Source organism: Balaenoptera acutorostrata, chromosome 3 (assembly GCF_949987535.1).
Source record: "Balaenoptera acutorostrata chromosome 3, mBalAcu1.1, whole genome shotgun sequence".
Classification (NCBI taxonomy): domain Eukaryota; kingdom Metazoa; phylum Chordata; class Mammalia; order Artiodactyla; family Balaenopteridae; genus Balaenoptera; species Balaenoptera acutorostrata.
Window position 1 is genome coordinate 73,498,735 of NC_080066.1, and position 21,183 is coordinate 73,519,917.

The following is a 21,183-nucleotide window of genomic DNA, read 5'->3' on the forward strand; positions in this document are numbered from 1 at the left end:
TTTTTAGGTACTTTATAGGAAATAGCATTTTGATTTTAGATGTAATATGTGAATTCACTCTTAATTTATAAAATGTTGATGATTTTATTCCATTGAATATAGCTTAAAATATCATGTCTAGAAAACATCAACGTATTTTTCCATTGAAGTCTGTCTATCCTAAGGCTATCAAAGGAGTTTCATTACTGAAATCTTAAAAACCTTTCAAGTTTAAATGAGGTCACATGTTTTATGGAAAGAATCCTGGTCTAAGGCATAAAAAGATTTAGATTTTAGTATTGGCTCTGTTTGAACTTGGCTGTATGATCTTGGGCAAGTCACTTATAACTTCTTGAAGCCTTGGTTTCTTCTCCTGGAGAGACTGGGATTGGACAGAATAGTTTGAGGGCCCGTCTTATATCCCATTGTTCTGTGACAAGTGGGTTTAGATGAAGTCAAGTGTTAAGGTTACAGCTGTATCAGGATATTGATTAGGCTTTATATGGAGCCATTCCAGGTTTACTCTTGTTTTTCTAAAGCATCTCAGAATTTGCTAAGACTTACTCTATTTGTATTAGGCGAGGAAGGTGTCATTTTATTTTGGATTTTTGCATCTGTGTTCATAACTGATTTCTTCCCATGATCTTCCTTTTTCATGCTATCCTTGTGTCATTTTTACGACCACAATTATACTAACCTCATAACATCAGTTTGGAATCTTCCTTTTTTTCCCTTTTCTCTGAAATAATTTGTGTAATTTAGGAGTTATCTCTTCTTGAAGGTTTAAAAGAGTTTATAAAAACTATCTGGCCCTAGTGTTTTTTTATAGGTAGGTTTTTGGCTATTAATTTTCTTTTTTTAGTGGTTATTGTTCTCTTACAGCTTTTTGTTTCTTCTCAAATCCATTTCAGAAATTGATATTTTTTCAGAAAACGTCATTTTGTTGGTTTTCAAATTTATTGACAACAAAGTTGTTCATAATATTCACACATAGTTTTTAAAAATCTCTAGTGTATCTGTGGTTATTCCTCTTTTTGTATTTTTAATTTTAAAATTTATGCCATCTTTTTTTTCTGGATTAATTTTATTAGAGGTTTGTCCATTTCATTAGTGTTTTCAAATACCCAAGTTTTTAATTTGTTGATTTCTTGTGTTTTTCTTTTATGATTTCATTGATATCTCTTCTCATCTTTATGGCTAACTGTAGTTTTTTTTTTTTTTAAGTGAAGAACTTTTAAAAACAAATGTACAATAAGAAAGCATGGGTCTGGATCTTAGTATAGGACAGATCTGAATTCAGGCCTTAAAAGCATTGAGCAATATTAAGTGTCATTTTACTAGATCAGCTCTTGTTTTATTTTGGAGGGATGAGCTACCTCAGTTACTTACTCTTAAGGTTGAAATTTGATCTGGACAGTGAAAAGTAGGAATAGAGTCAATGGGGGGTAATTCTGCCATGTACCGTTTCAATGTTTATCTCAAAATCAGTAACTTTACAGAGCAGATGTTTATTTGATGGCAAACTTACCTGAATATATTTTAAATTAGCCTACTAAAGAGAGTATATACAGAAAGTGTTGTAATCTGTGTTTTCATTATAAAATTATGTTGCTTCAGTGTCTTGTTGCAGTGCAATATAAATGAAAAAGCTTGAGAATCTTCAACACCAGATAAATTACTAACGATGTTGTTTTCAGGAGGGCCAGAACTGATTGATCCTGCTGGTGTGCCATTACCTCAGCCAGCCCAGTCCTGGGTGTGGCTTGTTGATCTGGAAAGAACAATTGCTCTTCTTATTGGGCGATGTCTTGGTGGCATGCTTCAGGGTTCGCCTGTGTCTCCGGAGGAACAGGACACTGCATATTGGATGAAAACACCACTTTTTAGTGATGGTGTAGAAATGGATACCCCTCAGTTAGGTAATGTGTTTCTCTGCAGCATTTAGAATACATGCTTCTGTTTGTACCTCCTTTGGAGACTTCTCTTATTCTGGGTTTGCTGAATAGAGAACTGATAGAAAACAAATGCAACATTTGCAGGATAGGGGATCCAAGACTGTAACTTGGAGCCCTCAGAAAAACAGTTAAGTCCTGCAGCATCGTATAGTGAAAAGAGCCCCTGAACTAGGGAAATGTAGGTCTGGTTCTGCTCTGTTTTTATTTATCACTCATTTTGAGCAAGTCATCTAACTCATAAAAATGGGAAAATGCTTAATTACTTGTGTTCTGGGGCTTGGAGGTTATGAAACTGCTTCATAGAAGGTTACTGACCATGACTTACCAGGGCTCAGGTCATAAACACCTCTCAGTTGTGAGGGCCAGTCCCTTCTCCTCCCAGCCTGTCCTACTTTCAAGCTGATGTTACCTTGTGTGATTCCTTATTTTTTTCCTCCCCATTTATGGTACCTTTGGTGTTTCCTTTCCTGCCTCATCTTCCATTTGTCTACTTTGATGGTAGGCTAGCTCTCAGACTGTCTGAACATGAGGATTTCTCCAGTTCCTGAAAGATGATGTAGTTGTTTTGTCTAGGATTGGTCCTTTAATCTCTCTGAACCTCTAATTTCAATCCTTAAAATAATGAGTTAGATTAGATAGCCCATATGGTCTTATTAGATTTTATTTTATTTATTTATTTTTAAGAAATGTTTATTTATTTTGGCTGTGCCAGGTTTTAGTTGCAGCACATGGGATCTTCGTTGTGGCATGTGGACTTCTTAGTTGCGGCACGTGGGATCTAGTTCCCTGACCAGGGATCGAACCCGGGCCCCCTGCATTGGGAGCGCAGAGTCTTACCCACTGGACCACCAGGGAAGTCCCTAGATTTTAAATTTATTATTTCTCTGATAAGAGAAAGAGACTCAGAGAGTGTCCAAGAAGCAAAACCTAAGAAAAATCTCAATCTAAGAGAATCTCAAGAGGAGAAACAAAAAGTAGAAACCATGACAAAAATCATGGAGATTTCTGCTTTGGGGTTGGAGGGTTGGAGGGTGGGAGTGAGAGACGTTGAAGATTTTCTTCCTTTTCCAAATAGGAGTGTATATTCATTGTTTCATTTATGAACCAGAAAGTGATTCCAGCCATGGCTGATGAATGCTAGACTGGTACTTAGGAACGTTTGTATCAAAAAAAGTAAAATCATGTTTTTTTTCAAGGGGTATTTAACATCATAAAGGTAGTTCCAGTGCTATCAGTGTTTAACTCTGTGATAGTCCCAAATGTCCTCCTGAGGACAAAAGTATCTTTATCTCTACCTTCCTCATATTTCTGTTATGTGTACTTTACTCAACTGGCCTTTGGTATGAATATAATCAATTTCAGTTTTAATGTTATTTTTCACGTTTTAAATTATAAAATTATGAAACTATTAAAATGTTACATTTTATGTTTAAATACTTGCATATATTGGACTTCCCACAGTGGTTAAGAATCTGCCTGCCAATGCAGGGGACACAGGTTTGAGCCCTGGTCCAGGAAGATCCCACATGCCACGGAGCAACTAAGCCCGTGTGCCACAACTACTGAGCCTGTGCTCTAGAGCCTGTGAGCCACAGCTACTGAGCCTGCATGCCACAACTACTGAAGCCCACGCATCTAGAGCCCATGCTCTGCAACAAGCCACCACAACGAGAAGCCCGTGCACCGCAACGAAGAGTAGCCCCCGCTCACTGCAACTAGAGAAAGCCCGTGCGCAGCAACGAAGACCCAACACAGCTAAAAATAAATAATAATAATAAAAAACAAAGATAAGCAGTAGCTTCTAAAAAAAATACTTGCATATATTAGGAAGAGGCTCTTGTCTGTAAAATTGTAAATAAATGATAATTTAGTTATATTGTGGGTTAAATTGACTTTGGGTATTAGCCCAGGAACCTGTCATTTAGAGAAGTGTTTTGTTTTTTAAATGGAAAATGAATTCTTAATGCCAAATGTCCCATTGGAAAGTTAGGAACCACCTGAACAAATGTAAATATCAGTTGAGAAATTGTTCAAGTATCAATATCTTTGATCTTCCTTAAATCATACTGAAGTGATTATTTTCCCTTAAGTCTACAAAAAGAAAAGAAAAATCTTGGCTAGTCTCTTTCCCAGTGGTCCCATGTTTCTCAACAAGGATATCAATCTGTTTTGAGCAAGAAAGTTCTTTGTTACACAAGACTGTGCTGCACATGTAGGGCCCTGCCTACCAAAATGCCAGCGCTCCTCCCTGGAATGTTACATTTAGTCACATGAAGAAAGGGGTGATACTATGCCCAATTGAGAAGCATTAAAGGACTTTACCTTTGTAGCATCTACTTAAAATGGTTTGAAATGTATCATTTCATATGCATTAAGTAAATATGGTAAGATTTTACTTGTAGCACCAAAATTTACAAAGCTTGAAATCGATAACTTGTGTAATTTTTTTTTTAGATAAATGTATGAGTTGCCTATTAGAAGTAGCTCTTTCGGGAAATGAAGAACAGAAGCCTTTTGATTACAAATTGCGGCCTGAAATTGCTGTCTACGTAGACTTGGCATTGGGTTGTTCAAAAGAGCCTGCTCGAAGCCTTTGGATCAGCATGCAGGATTATGCTATTAGTAAAGGTAAGATGAAGAGGCTAAAGGGGGTAAATATGTAGATAGCTCATAATACCAACTAATATAAGTATAGTATAATATATGTAAATAGAAAATCACAGGGATTACCCTATTACTTTTTTATAGAAAAAAGGATTTTACAATTAACATTTTTTAAAAATAAATTTATTTGTTTTATTTATTTTTATTTTTGGCTGTGTTGGGTCTTTGTTGCTGCGCACGGGCTTTCTCTAGTTGCAGTGAGCGGGGGCCACTCCTCGTTGTGGTGTGCGGGCCTCTCACCACGGTGGCTTCTCTTGTCATGGAGCGTGAACTTAAGCAGTTGTGGCATGCCGGCTCAGTAGCTGTGGCTCGCGGGCTCCAGAGCACAGGCTCAGCAGTGGTGTCACACGGGCCCAGTTGTTCCACGGCATGTGGGATCTTCCCGGACCAGGGTTCGAACCCATGTTGCCTTCATTGTCAGGTGGATTCTCAACCACTGCACCACCAGGGAAGTCCCTACAATTAACATTTTAAAAACAGTTTCTTATTCCTGTTTGTGGAACATTTTGAAGTGCTTGGTAAACCCCGTGTATTCTTTTATTTACATATATCCCACCTGAAGAAAATCCACTGTGGGAAAATTGAGATTTGTGTGAAAAATAAATCCAGAGGCAGCATTTTACTGAAGGATTCCATGCAGCGTAAATGGATCTAGTATAAGAGTTGTTTAATGAATCTCTTCCCTTTGTGAGCCCTGGTGAAGAACTGAAATGATGTGTATGTGGAAGTATGAGCTCTGGACCTTGGTCATTTTCCTCCTGTGTGAAACACTTGCCCATTTTAGAGTGCTAGTGAAGATACCAGTTTGAAATGAGGTATATTATTGAGTACAGCAGTAAAGTGCTATGCAAGTGTGTAGTGGTATTTCAGTTTCTAATATTACTTGATTAATAAAATTAATTTTATGTACAAGTTTTCAAAGGTTACACCTGATTTCTTTTTAGCTCCCATCCCCTTTTAACAATGACTTGGATTGTTCAGAATCACATACTCCTAGTTGTCTTTCTCCACGTTGCTCTTTCTTTAGTCCCTGCTCCCCTGTGTCTTTGGATTTTCTTCCTTCTGTGATAAAAATGGTAAAAGTAAATACATTTTCACCTTTACTTCGTATAATAAAAATGAGATACATATCATTCAGATCTTTAAAACACCAGTGAGATGATACCTTTGAAAGTTTAATCTCATCCAGTTTGTCATTCATTTATTCATTCTATTGTGTTGACTTTCACCAGTGGTAGAAAAGTATGATAGTGGAGGAGAAAAAAAGCTTACTTTCTAAGTTGTATTTTCTGATATCCTCTTATTTGCATCATTTTCTTGGAATGTGCAGTTAGGTTTTTTTTTTTATAAATTTATTTTTATTTTTATTTTTATTTATTTTTGGCTGCATTGGGTCTTTGTTGCTGCACGTGGGCTTTCTCTAGTTGCGGCGAGCGGGGGCTACTCTTCATTGTGCGGGCTTCTCATTGCGGTGGCTTCTCTTGTTGCGGAGCACGGGCTCTAGGCACGCGGGCTTCAGTAGTTGTGGCACGTGGGCTCAGTAGTTGTGGCTCGGCTCTAGAGTGCAGGCTCAGTAGTTGTGGCGCACAGGCTTAGTTGCTCCGCGGCATGTAGGATCTTCCTGGACCAGGGCACGAACCTGTGTCCCCTGCATTGGCAGGTGGATTCTTAACCACTGTGGCACCAGGGAAACCCGCAGGTTTTCTTTTATAACACATTATCACTTGTTACTTTTCAGTGAGCACTTTAAAAAACTGGATATAAACATAAAGTGAATAAAAACTCGTATGGCTCCATTTGTTCAATTGCTTGTACGCTATAGCCTAGACTTTATACCTGAGTAGTGGAAACATTTTGTAGTGCTTGGTATGAAATGACTATAACTTTAGCAAAGGTGTTTTAAAAGAACCTATTACTATAAACATTGCACAGGAGGATAATCCCTGATAAATTTGATATACTGCAAAGGATGTTACTTCAGTTTGCTTTTAAATTGAATATTAGCCTTCTTGAAATGGGGTCGTTTGATTTTAAGTCATAGCAGTTTTCAGAATAGCAAGCGATCCCTTGGAACAGATGATCTCTCAAAAACCTAGCGTGGAAAATTCTGTGTGTAATACAGACTATCATTTTAAGATTCTCTATTGGCTGTAAGATTTTATTAAAATCTTACATGCTTATATTCACTTTTTCACCTGTAAAATAGGTAAGTCTGAACTTAATTTTTTACCTAAGCATCCAGATATGATGAAAACCAAGCTGTAAAATTTTTGTCTTAAGATAGGAGTTTTAAAAAGGAATTAAGAACAAATAAAGTTAACTTGGGGCTTAATATTTTCCAAGGGTGCTTTTTGTTTGTTTGGTTTTGTTTTTAAGTAGCATGGTAAATCTGTCAAATTAACGGAGTCTAGCAGACATTCTGGGAGTAGACAGTAAATCTCCCATCCCCATTTGGAATCTACTGAATATTTCATTTTTTTTTTTTTTTCATTTTTAAAGTATAGAACTGCTGTGCTAACATGGAATTAAAGAAAGCAGCTGACTAGCGTTCATCATCTAATGCTGTGATTTGGGTTTTCAATTGCACATACTCATCTCTGTCCAAATGTTGTTTCATTTCTTACCCACCTAAATGTACATGTATTCACAGTATCTAATGGCTTCAAATACCACATATATACATACTTGACTAGTTTACTCAATATCTCTACTAGGATGTCTAATACATAGTATTCAGAACCAGACTCCTGATTACAGATACCTATCCCCCCAAAGGGCTGTCCTTGTGATCTTCTCTTAGTAAAAGCCAACTACATTCTAGATACATTATAGTCATCCTTGTCTGCTCTCATGTTCACATCTGATCCATCAACAAATTTCTTCAACTCTACCTTCAGAATACATCTGGAGTCTGACCACTTCTTACTAACCCCACTGCTACTACTTTGGTCTGAGCCACCATCATTTCTTACCTGAATTACTGTAATAATTACTTCTGCTGTTGCTGTTCCTATAGTAAATTCTGCACTCAGCAGTTAGAGTGAGCCTTTTAAAACACAGATCACATCATCCCATATCTCTGTTCACAGTTTCTAATGGTCCTTCTCATTTCCCTCAGTGTAAAACCTAGAGGACTTGCAATGGCCTGCAAGGCCCTATGTGATCTGGACCCCAGACAGCTTTCTGATGTCTCCTACCACTCTCGTGCATGCACATTTTGCTCTAGCTGCACTGGCCTCCTTGAACTCAGGCAGGGCCTCTACATAGTTTTTTTGAAAGGACACTGTTTGTCTGGCTTCTTCCCCTACGTCATCTAGATCTCTCTGCTCGATTGTAGCCTTATCAGAGACCTTCCCAAACCAGCCTGTAAAAAATAGTAAACCCACACAGTTCGGTATTCCCTGGTCTCCTCACCCTGCTTTATTTTTCTCCATAGCACTTATCTGTCATATTAATGTTTTTATTTATTGTCTCCTCATACCCCTCCCCCACCGCAACTAGAATATAAGCTCTGTGAGATCTGGGCCTTAGTTTTGTTCACTGCTGTATTCCTAGTATGCGGGATCTAGTAGGTGCATTTGTTAAATAACTGCTTAGGAAAATGATAAAATTCAAGTGTTAGATTACTAAAGCCATTAAAATTACCTCTGAACTGTTTTCTGTGAAATGTCAGTGTATCATTTTTATTTTCAGATTGGGACAGCGCAACTTTAAGTAATGAGTCACTCTTGGACACTGTGTCTAGATTTGTTCTTGCAGCTCTTCTGAAACACACAAATTTACTCAGTCAAGCATGTGGAGAAAGCCGGCAAGTAACTTAAAACTATCCTCAGACAAATATTTGCTCTCATGATGTTTGAAATTAGGTAACTTTTCTATTTTGGTTCTTTATTTAGATATCAACCTGGTAAAAGCTTATCAGAAGTGTACCGTTGTGTGTACAAAGTTCGAAGTCGTTTACTTGCTTGCAAGAACCTTGAACTTATTCAGACCAGGTCATCATCAAGAGACAGATGGGTAAAGTTGGAAATCAGTTACTCTGTGTTTTTCTGCAAGCTATGAGAGATAGCTCCATATTGGTGTATGTGAGGGGAAAAAAAATGTGGCTTAATTATTGCAGATGTTCAATAAATATTGAATAGTTCTTTTTCTAGTGAAAAAAATTGGATGAGTAGAAGATTGGGGGTTTATTTAACCACCCATTTATCAAGTGTGATATGGCTGCTAAGGAAGTTTATATATTCTTAGGCCATATAGGTAATAACAACAAATTGAATTGTCCAAATCATATGAAATATTACTCCTTTGTTTTACGCTCATCAGACCATGTTTGAATTACCCTATTTGATTTGGGGTGCCATAACTTGTGAGGGATATTAGCAAACTTAGATTGGTTAAAGGTCTGAAAGTCGTCTTATACAAGAACTGGAAAGTGTCAAACATGTTTAGCTTAGAGAATGAAAGCAAAGGGGAGTCGCATGATAGGTGCCGTAAAGATATTTAAAGGGCTTCCACGTAGGAGAGGAAGTAAATGTGTTCCCTGTTGTTCCAGAGGGCACAGGTAGGACCAAAGGGTAACAACTGAATGGAGAATCATTGTTAGCTGAATGTAAGGAAAAAAGCCTTCTAATTATTAGAGTTGCCCACCGCTGGAGGTAAAGATTGAAAACTTTTATTAAGGATGTTCCAGAAGTAATTCTTGCAACAAAAATGAGATGATTTCTAAAGTGCTTGGTAATGCTGATAGCACGATCCTATAATTAGGAGTATAGCCTGATACCTCACCTTCAAAAGTGCTTACTTTGAAACGTCATATGTTAGATGCTTTGCACTCCATTATTTAGATCTTAGATTTTAAAAACCAAACTTTATCTCTACATTTGTATTATAGTATTCTTTTGGCATACACTGATTTAATATTTGTGGATCCGACTATTTGTTAGTGACCTTGAAAGCCCATGAAATGTACTAATTAGCCATTTTGTTGAGTCTCAAATTTGAAACTTACATATTGTGGAGATACATGACTTATGTATTTTGTGAGTCTGACTGACTGCTCAGTATCCCCATCCAATCATAAATCACAAAATAACTTTTATTGTACATCTGAGGATATCATTAAAAATTTTCACTTGTGCTTTATACTGAAATATATGGGGTTTTTGTGACTCTCTTCACCCCTATTGTAAGGACTCTTTTCTTCAGATGACTGCTAGGGAGCATAACCACCATGGGAAATAAAATTAACATTGTCCTTACCAGATTTCTAATTTTCGGTTTCCTCAGGGACAAACAAAGTAAAGAAAATAATTAAAAACAATACTGTTTGTATAATTGAAATTTGCTAAGAGAGTAGAACTTAAAGTTTTTCACCAAAAAAAGGTTAAAAAATACTGTTTTGTTTTAAATTAGCATTATTAAACATTTATACAGAGTAACAATAACATACACAGCTTGAGGGAGACTGAATGGAATCACATTTCATGTTCTTTACCTTTTATGCTTGGTGTCATACTTGACTCATTTTAAGTTAGCAGTTTACAGCAGAACAGCAATATATATGAGTCAATTTACAGCATATTTTAATCAAAATATTGAGGAAGAGAGCATAGTTAGATGTTTCTGTATGTTTTGTGTACATACATTTTTTTCTAATCTTTTCAGATTGATCCAGTATATCTTTTGTTTTTGTGGTAAAATTCATGTGTTATTACTGCTATTAGCATTATTTCCCATGATACAAAAGTCAAGGTTTTAATGATATTTTTCAAAATTAAAAAAATATATATTCAGTGTAGCTCTGATCATTTCTTTAAGATCTCAGAAAACCAAGACTCTGCAGATGTTGATCCTCAGGAGCATTCATTCACCCGGACCATTGATGAAGAAGCTGAAATGGAAGAACAGGCTGAGCGAGATAGGGAAGAGGGGCATCCAGAGCCAGAGGATGAGGAGGAAGAACGGGAACACGAAGTGATGACAGCTGGCAGTGAGTATATCCGTCTTGCTTTACAGATACACACTGTGGCATTCTTTTTGGTAGGGAAACTGACTGTAGAAGAGAGAGGCAAAAACATTTCCTTACTGTTTTTCTAAAGAGATGTGATATTCTCCTGATGATCTGATTAGCTACATTTTTCTTACAGCTGCTAGTTCCGTTCTGAAGCTGTTGGATTGCATGTTTTGGGCTGAAAAGCTCTGGAAGCAGGCTTTTGGAAACAGTACTGGTTCCACTGAGTCTCATTCATGAAGTGATGCCCATGAGTCATTGGATAGGGACATTCAAAGCATGTTCTCTGGAGGGTACCAAGTTGTCCATTCGCCTGGCTGGCCTCTGGGTGGTGAGGAAGAGAGCCCCTTTCTAAGCCTATGAGGAGAGCCCAATTATTTTCCATATGTATAACTTTTTAAATTATAAACTTTCACCCACTGACTGCGCTGCAGTTTTCAGTAGAGAGTAAGAATATACATGAGAATATTATTGGCTGGTGAATGACATTTTTCATACTTTTTTATTACAAGGCTACAGATAGTTTTAAAATGTAATCATTTAGATGTTTAAAGAGAAATATCGAAGCTTTGAAACATTTGTTATCTTTTGAGTGATTTGGCTGTTTCAAGTTAAAGTGTATATTTACTTTTGTAGCCTAAAACATTTTGGCCATCTATGCATTTGGTATTGAGATTGTATATATATATCAATCAATTTGACACTACTTTATTATCAATTTATCTGTGTTGTGCATACTTCTAAAAATGATTTTGAGGTGACTCAAAACAAGTCCAAAACCCCTTAAAACAAGAGGAGAAATATAAGGTCCAAATGGAGAAGAGGGGATTGGAGATGAGGAGGTGGAGAATAATTTTATGTATATATTAAAATATATATATATATATATATATGTAATGTGTGTGTGTGTGTGTGTGTATATATATATATATATATATTTTTTTTTTTTTTTTTTTTTTTGTCTGTGCTGCGTGGCTTGCAGGATCTTAGCTCCCCAACCAGGGATTGAAGCTGGGCCCTGGCAGTGAGAGCACTGAGTCCTAACCACAGGACCACCAGGGAATTCCCAGAGAATAATTATATTTTAAAACCTAGACTGAGGGAACATTTACAGATGAACTTAAGACTTAGTTTCGAAATTCCTAAAAGCAAAGACCAAAGGGGAAAACACAGTAACAAAAGATAACCCTCAATTATATTAAAAGAAAGCATAATAGTTACCCAGGGAGTAATAATTTTTAAACTAGCTGCCATTTTTGAGCATCAGTTATATGCTGGGCACTGGGTCAAATGCTTCACATAGATTAACTCATAATCCTCTCTGTCTTAGATGATTTCTCATATTACCCTGTTCTAAAGATGGACAAACTGAGGTTTAAGGAGGCAAAATTATGTGCCTAGGGCCACTGTTCGTAGCAGCTGGAATTAGAACCAGGTCTGCCCCAAATTCCAGTAACCATTCTCTTAATTACTTTAACTGATTTCCAGCTCTAGACTGTTAGTTTGTTGCTTTGATTTTCTTAGAAATAAGGAACTTTCAACAACATAATGAATATATTGTCATAATAATACTTTGAAATATACAAATGCATTTTTAAAGTTTGTACTTCAATATTAACAGACAAATCTAGTATTTTACTAACTTTTTTGCCTGGGTTCCCCATTAAAAATACCATCTTCACTCAAATTTGAGTAAAATATTCTTTTCCTATTGTGAAATACCTACCACTGCATCAGAACCTTGTTAAACCCACTTGTTACACTTGTGAATTGGGAAGAGCTGGCATAAGATGGACATTCCTGGTGATACTATTTGACTCTGGGGGCAGTCTTGGCCATATTATTATAACCAGATTCTATTTCAGCGAAGACCTTTAATGGTCGTGCTTATTTAATATGTTTAAAATACAACAAAGTGTAGGTATTAGGAATTATATGGACTTTGGAAGGGGAAAGGGGGCTCTTCATTATAACTAATGCAACTTAACTTTTGTCTGTTTCTTTTGTAACCTGACAATTTCAAACCAAGGTTGTGAACATTTCAGAAATAGGCAGTTATTTTTATCTAACCCAGTGATGCTCAAACTTTAATGGCCTTCAAAATCAGCTTGAGGGCTTGTTAAAACTACATTGCTGGCTCCATGCCTAGAGCTTCTGATTAGAAAGTCTGGGATGGGCCCAGTATTTTTCATTTCTAACGAGTGCCAGATGATGTTGATGCTGCTCTTCTGGAACCACACTTTGCAAACCACTGATCAAACTCATAAGAGTAGAAATAGAATCAACCAAATCTAAATTCTGTAAAGGCATAAGTATTTCCTATTGTAATTTTTATAAAAAGTTTAATATTATACATGTATTTTTGATAAAATTTAACTTACTTAGTATTTAATGTCTAAAAAATGATTTTCCCTCTTTCAATAAGTTTTTGGTCCAAACTTTTTGACTGTTTTTATTGTTATTTTCTTTGCTCTTCTCTCCCCATGTGTTAAGACCTTGTTTTTGTGTTACATGTTCCAGAAATCTTTCAGTGTTTCCTCTCAGCCCGTGAAGTAGCTCGTAGCCGAGATCGAGATAGAATGAACAGTGGGGCAGGGTCTGGGGCTCGAGCTGATGATCCACCTCCTCAGTCTCAGCAAGAGCGAAGGGTCAGCACAGACCTTCCTGAGGGTCAGGATGTGTACACTGCTGCCTGCAACTCCGTGATCCATCGATGTGCCCTGTTAATATTAGGAGTAAGTCCTGTGATTGATGAGCTTCAGAAGCGAAGGGAAGAAGGACAGTTGCAGCAGCCTTCCACAAGTGCCTCTGAAGTGGGTGGACTTATGACCAGGTGGGACTGACTAGAAACTTAAAACATTTCTCTCCTCTCTTTGTTTCTTTATGCATTGAAATGGTTTATTCTCACTTATTGTATTCTGAAATTAACACAGACATGGAGGAGGAAATACAAATTGACAAGGATGAATTTAATGTAAAGAGTGATACTAATTCAGCCTGGAGTATAAATTTCTGATTAAATGAGGAGGCACAATTTTTCACACATATAAACAACAGTAGTTGATTGGCATAATTCTGTAATTTAGTGGCATGGAAGTTATTCTGATGTATTTGAGAAGGACTTTGTGCTTAGACCTGACTGAGAGCCAGGGTTTTCCATTGACAGACATAATTACTCCTCACTGTGTGTGTGTTTTATCTCTATGCTGCTAGTTCCATTCAGTTTTATGTTCACTAACAGTCCCAAATCGAAAAACTTTTCTTTGTGCATGTGAGACAGGAGTGAAAGTCTTACTGCAGAGAGCCGGCTAATCCACGCAAGTCCAAATTATAGACTGATCAAATCGAGGAGTGAATCTGATTTGTCTCAGCCTGAATCAGATGAAGAGGGTTACGCACTGGTAGGTATACCTAGATTTAGTAAAGAAGGAATTTTGTATAGCTATGTAAGACTTCGGTTAGAGTAAGTAATATACGTTTGTTTTAGACATACAAAAACTCTTTTAAAAGAACTTTTAAGAGAAATGAGATAACTATATTGCATAGGTATTTATCATCTATATGTTAGTGACTCAGATATCTCTCTTTAGCTCTGACTTGTTCCTAAACTCCAAATTCACGTATTTGACTCCTTGATGGACGTTCTACCTGAACATCTCAGGTGACCACAATCTTAACCTATCCAAAAATAAACTCATTTTTCTCCTAAACCTCTTCTCTCACATTCCCTATCTTAGTAAGTGTTACTATTAACTATCCAGGCTGGAAACCTGGGTTCATCCTTGACTCTACTTTTTCTTAATTCCTGGTCCCTGCAACCTCCTCACTCCCCACAGTCCAATTAGTCAAACCTTGAAAATTTTACTCTTAATATCTTTGTACTATGTCCTGTCCATCCCTCTTGCCACTGCTCTGTCTCAAACTTTCCTTCTCTTTTGCCTGGCCTGGTACAAAAACCTCCAAACTGGTTGCCCCATCTCTTGTATTATGCCCATCTTCAACATTTCACTAGAATAATATACCTGAAATACAAATCTGTTTATATCTCCTCTACTTAAAATCTTTCAGTAGCTCTCAGTTCCCTATCAAAAAAGCCTCAGGACCTGAACTGCAGGCATTTAAGGTAAAAATCAAAGAAGTGAGATGCTGATTTATATAAGAAGTAGAAAGTAATACGTGCTATAGTGTGATGGGTAAAATAAATTACAGAATGAAAACTGTCTAATAGATAGCTTCTATTTGAATAGCTTTGGACTTAGAGTTGATAGCTGGATTTTCATTTTGGCTGATCCTCTGCCTTACATGTGAATCTGTATGTGCTACTTGACCTCTCTGGGCCTTAGTGTCCCATTGTATGATATGAGGATAGTAGTACCTGTTGTGTAGGTGGTAATGTGTTAGACTTGGCTTCTGAACCTGATCCTACTGATGGATAGCTTTGAGACCTTGGTCATGTCACATGATAGCTCAAACGGAAACTCTGGGTTTTTTGGACTGAGTGACTTGATAAGATTCATTTTTAGCTCTGAAATTCTTCTCTTATGAATTGAGAAACTGGGTGTGAAAATATTTTTGAGAAGTATAGAGTGCTAAATAAACATGAAGCTGTTGTTTAAAAGAAACTTCTAAGCATGAAAGATTCCTCCTCTGAGGAAAGTTGAACAGTGTCTTCAAGCAAGTTTCATTGTATGTTTTTGTTTGTTCTTCCTCCATTTATTCTTCATTCCCGTTATCATCTCTGTGCTCCCAGTTCACGTTCCCAGTCTTGCCATCTACTGAGATTCCTCTCTGTCCATTTATTTTTCCAAGTTGATCAGTCTCATTATCTAGTCTCCTAGCCCTGTGACAATTTTATAACAGATCATGTCACTTCTCTCCTCAAAACCTCCAATGACTCTAGTATTTCTCAGAGTAGAAGCCTAGGTCCCTGCAGGGGCCTGTAAGACTCTACCTATCCTGGCCTCACTCCTCTCTGATCTCCTCTGCTGCTACTCTCCTTCTTGATGACTCTCCTTCTGCCACACTGACCTCTTGGCTTTTCCATGAACATACCACACAACTTCCCCATAGGGCCTTTACATGGCTGTTTCTTCTGATTGGAATACTGTTGTCTGTAGGCAAATCCCCTCGCTTCAAGTCTTCGTTCTGATATTACTTTTTCAGTTACACCTGCCCTGACCACTCTATTTGAAATTCCAGTTTGCTCTCCTTTCCAGATATTCACTCCCTGTCCGCTTTGCCTTGCTCTGTCCCCCTCACCCCCCGGCACCTAACATTATTTATTTGCTATATTTATCAGTTTCTCTTAGCCTACACTAGAATATAAGCTCCCTGAGGATAGAAGTTTTTGCTGTTTTATTCAGTACTGTATCCCAAGTATCTATAGTGCCTGGCACACAGTAAGCAGTCATTAAATATTTTTTAACGAATGAATGTCTGTCTAATCTATTTTGGTAAAATTTCTGTGCCTGTTTGTTCTTTCCACTCTTCAATTTAGGCCCTTGTTACTTTTGCCTGAACTGGTAGTTTTCAAACTGATCTCCCTACTTTTTCCAGTTCCTCTCCTTTGATACTGCTCCCAGAGGTAGAGCTCTTAAAAATGTACACAGTGGACTTCCCTGGTGGTGCACTGGTTAAGAATCCACCTGCCAATGCAGGGGACATGGGTTTGAGCCCTGGTCCGGGAAGATCCCACATGCCATGGAGCAACTAAGCTCGTGAGCCGCAACTACTGAGCCCGTGTGCCATAACTACTGAAGCCCATGAGCCTAGAGCCCATGCTCTGCAACAAGAGAAGCCACCGCAGTGAGAAGCCTGCGCACCGCAATGAAGAGTAGCCCCCCGCTCGCTGCAACTAGAGAAAGCCCGCGCGCAGCAACGAAGACCCAACACAGCCAAAAATAAAAACAAATAAATAAATTAATTTAAAAAAAAACACAAAACACAGACACACACATAAACACAACAAGAACAACAACAGAACACCTGCTGGTCATGCTACCTTATTATTAAAAAAAAACCTCAGTGACTCTGCACTGCCTACCCAGAAATCAAAGATTCTGGAACATGTTGCTTGCCTGCTTTTGAAGCCAGTTTTCCCCTGTGGTAATCTGCATTTTTGCCATAGCCTAGTAGTCCATCTGCCAGACTCCAAACATACCTCTTGAGCCTCTGCTCAAGCATTGTTTGCCTTAAATGTCCTTCTCCTGGGTTTTGTTGATGAAGTCCTGCCTCTCTCTTAAGGCCTGGTTAAAATGGCATCTCTTCCAGAAAACTTTCCTAAGATTACTCACAGTGACTCTGTCTGTTATTTACATGGCAGTTTGTTAGTATCTATAATAAACCACTAATGGTTTGTCTCATGTTGGACTGACTTATGTATTATTAGTATTTCTTTCCAGTAGACCTCTTAGAAGGTCTAGAGTTTTTTTAATGTCCCTCATGTCTCCTACATTGTGCTTTGCATATTGTAAATGATTGATAATTCATTTCAACTGAAATGAAAGATAAAAGATGAGGATAAATGTAGTTAAAGTGGCATACATTTTGGAAGCAAACAATGAAATCTGACTTAGTCACAATAGACTCTATTGATTTTGACCTGGGGCAAGATACTTAACCTTTCTGAGCTCCAGCATTTTTATCTTTGAAATGGGGAATACCGCTACCTGTTATACTTGCCTCAGCTGGGTTGTTGTGAAGAACAAGTTTAGTAATACAATTTAAAACATGTTGAAAGTTATGTTTTCAAAACATAATGGGAAGACAGATAAATGGAGGTGGGTTGAACCTAGATATAATTGCCACGTCTAGGTTCTACAGAATTTTAAAAAGATTAAGAAACACATTTTTGGGAAAGATGGACTCTTAATCATCTTTTCTTATGGAATATTTAGAAAGATAGTGTCATAAAAGGTGGAAAAGTCAAGAACTAGAGAGAGCAGATTCTGTTGTGGGTAAGGAGACTTGAGCTGAGCCTTCAGGCTGAGCCTCCTATAGATGAAGAGGAGCAAGCAGTGGGGGCAGTGTGGGATTTTCCAGCTGAAATATGTTATCCTTCTGTCTGAGGTTATTTAGGATTATCATTGATATCTAGTAGTACTTGTTTATCTTGAATTGTCAGTGAATGAAATGCTTTCTTAAAATAACTGAAGTTAACCAGCTTAATGCTAAATCTGAGTTTTAACCTTCTTTCATAAAGAGTATTATGTGATATATTATCTACTCTGTCTTAGTGACCAGAGAAACCTAAGTCAACAGTTACACAGTTAAACCCAAGTTTAACTGTTTGATTGACACGTGTCATACTTAATCAGCATTTCTTACTACGCTCTCCTAATCTACCTCCCTCATTTCCTTACTGCCCTCTTTCACAAAGGATTTGATTTAGCATACAAAAATAAATACTATTTATAAAAGTATAAGAGAACGAATTAGGGCTAAAAGAAACTGAGAGAGGAAAATAAAGCCCTGAGTAAGATTTGTACACCTCCACACATATCCTGTGATGTTCTGCTAGAGATGGGCCAGCAAATAGGAAAAACATGAGTCGCATGATTCACAGTGTGTAAAAGATAAAAACAAACCAGATTTTCAAGAAAAACTCAGATATTTCTGGTTCTGAGACCTGAGATAAATTTCTTCCATGAGCCCTCATGGCAAAGGTACTGTGTAATAAAAATGTTATATTGCATGAGATGGCATTGTCTTCAGGAACTGTTGTGACAACTGTTTGGTGTTTTCTCCAGCATCAATTGGCCTGGGAACATACTTATTTCTGGTGTGTGTGTGTATATATGTAAAACAAAATGTATTTATCCACAGTGTGGGTACATATGTCTATATGTATTACCAGGAAAAACATTTCTAAATGACATTTCCTAAATGGGTCTGTTTTGTCACTTCTGCAGTCTTTCTTCTTTGCCACCAACTTTTCTATTGTGTGATAAAGTGCAGTTGAAATTGCTGAGACCATAATGTCAAATCTGTGCATAAATCTAAGTCATGGGTTTGTATATGGTTATCTGTACATAGAGGAGATAGTTGTCACCAGTGCCTCCCCACCACACACACACACACACACACACACACACACACACACACACACACACACACACACACACACACACACACACACACACACACTTCCTTTCTTCCTGAAAGCCTTCACTGTTTTATTAAGCTGACTGCAGTTTAACCATTTGAGATTTCTTTATTTTAAGAGGTTTTAAAAAACATTTTAAAGTCTTTTAAAATACTACCAGAAAGCTTAGGACTGTGTTATTCTTCTGTTAGTGTGGATTCATCAGATTCTCTTCTTCTGTACACCTAGCCAAGGCTGATAGTTTTGAAAAGAATGGAAAGTGAGGGTAGAACAAGTAGTGATTTTGGAAAATGGAACTTTGCTACAGGGGCTTTAGGCATCTAGAGGGTATTAATAAGAGATCATACTGTGTTAGGAAGATAAAAGACAAAGATTTCAAAGAAGAAAAAGGTGACAACAAAGAACAAGTTCTGCTACTTTACACTGTTAATTAATGTGCATATTGACTTGTGTTTTAGTATCTCAGAGTCATGTGCCTGAGCTGTTTTCAGTGGGTTTTTAGAGACTTTGTTCTTAGCCTGACTTGACTGGTAAATAAGTAGCACATTGCTATAATTATACAGATTACTTTTTATTTTAGTACTCTATTAAATCTTAATCTTAAATAATTTTCACAATTAAATTTTATTATTTATTTTTAACTTAACAGAGTGGAAGACGAAATGTTGATTTGGACTTGGCATCATCTCATAGAAAGAGAGGTAAGTATTAAATATCTGGTTAAGTAGCTCTTTTTATATCTGATATATTTAGATCTAATTGTCATTGAAACAATATTGCAAAAAAGTTAGAAACATTTTATCAGAAAAGTTAAAAGGAAGATCATTTTCTTGAAAATATACACCCTTAAAAAAAGATCTGGGAATGTCTAGGAGTTAATAATCAGTTCTCTTTCTCATTTGTCCTGTTTTGACTTTTTAAAAGTCCCATGGAACTCTGGAAGCAGTGCTTTACATTGTGGGGGGTTATGGACATAATTTGCCATGCTTTAGCTCAATGGTATAGTTGAGCTATACCATTGAGCTAAAGTATAGTTAGTTAATGGTATAGTTGCTATAGTTTAAATGGTGTTACAGGGAGAACTCTTTACCCCATTCACCTTTCATACACACATACACACTTTCAAACTGAAAGTTTCTAGTTTTTTTCCTCTTTGCCTCTCAAGATATAAAGCATATAAGAGATGAACAGATGATCTCTAAAAATAAAATTTTCCCATGAGGAACAATTTTAGAGTTCATCGAGAGTTAAGCTCATTTGCTAAAAGCTGTATCTTAATGAATAATATAGTTAACACTTGTTTATATGTACAAATAGACGGAAAGAACAGCAGTTTTAGATAATACAAATCCAAGGTAACTAAAAACTCTCCAAGTATTATTCTCTATTAATTGGCACTTTTATTAACCCATTTTTTCTGTGGTTGTGAAAACTTGGAATGTTAAAAGTTGCCACTAGTGGAAGTTTTCTAAAAGCCTGTAGGAAAACCGTTTTTTCCCATTATATTGTCTTTTATATTTCAGAATTGAACCCTTCTCTTGATAACTTCCTTGGCAGGATGTTAGGTTCTCTACAGGAAAAAAAGTGAGAAGTAAGGGAAGATTGAGGAATGAGAGGAAGAAATGCACCCACAATTTTTTCGTCTTTGTGTTTATAACTTAGAGGAAATGTTGGTATTTATAACTTAGAAGAAATGTTGGTACTTAGAATACTAAGAATGATTTTTTTTTTGAACTATTAGGAATTATAGGGACTAGAGCTGGTGCTTTCTTTATTGAAAAGTCTTTTAGTATTATAGTGTATCAAGGTTCCAAAAAAAATTACAGGGTATTTGTGATATCAGAGAAATTAAATGATGTTTAGTATAACGTGCAATATGTATGTTATCGTTTTCTAAGTCTTTGAAAATTGGCAATTCATGTGCCATAATTGGCCAGAGTATCCTTTTCCTTAACCACTTGGGTTAGGAATTAAATTTTTGGAACGATTTTCCCTTCCTAATGTTGGTTAGCTCAGGCAAAGATTGTTGCTATAATTTCTATGTTATATTAATGAAAAGATGGCTCCAAACTTATTGAGTAGCATAAGGGATCCAGCCTGTCGTTTTAAGAGCTTCCTACTATACTAATTATGTTTATAAGTGATAGTCTGTTGACTAAAATTACTCTTTTCTCTAAGATCTTTATCATGCTTATGGAAATATAAATTTGCGATTCAGTCTATGATAACTGTGTCAGCATGTGACAAAGTAATCTTTGGAGTAAAACAAAAAGTGGTATTTTTAGCTTTGAATTAAGAATAACCTAGAATTCAAGTGTAAATTACTTAGGAGGAATTAATATGACACTTTAAAATAACTATTCTAGAATTGCTGCCTGTTCACAATTTTAAACAATTGCCCTATAAGTAGGTGTTGATTTCCTGTAGTTTTAGAGCTAAGTAGATACAACTGAATTAAGCCATTAATCCAA

At 36.8% G+C, this 21,183-nt stretch overlaps 1 protein-coding gene across 1 annotated transcript in view; it reads left to right on the forward strand.

The window, feature by feature from the left end:
- Positions 1 to 21,183, forward strand: part of HERC1 (HECT and RLD domain containing E3 ubiquitin protein ligase family member 1) — a 205,360-nt gene that overhangs the window by 91,098 nt on the left and 93,079 nt on the right. The window contains exons 18-25 of the mRNA XM_057542678.1: positions 1,677 to 1,898; positions 4,389 to 4,562; positions 8,292 to 8,406; positions 8,495 to 8,615; positions 10,416 to 10,587; positions 13,129 to 13,441; positions 13,889 to 14,009; positions 19,362 to 19,413. Coding sequence (XP_057398661.1) covers positions 1,677 to 1,898; positions 4,389 to 4,562; positions 8,292 to 8,406; positions 8,495 to 8,615; positions 10,416 to 10,587; positions 13,129 to 13,441; positions 13,889 to 14,009; positions 19,362 to 19,413 — 1,290 coding nt within the window. The remainder of the gene's footprint in view (positions 1 to 1,676; positions 1,899 to 4,388; positions 4,563 to 8,291; positions 8,407 to 8,494; positions 8,616 to 10,415; positions 10,588 to 13,128; positions 13,442 to 13,888; positions 14,010 to 19,361; positions 19,414 to 21,183) is intronic.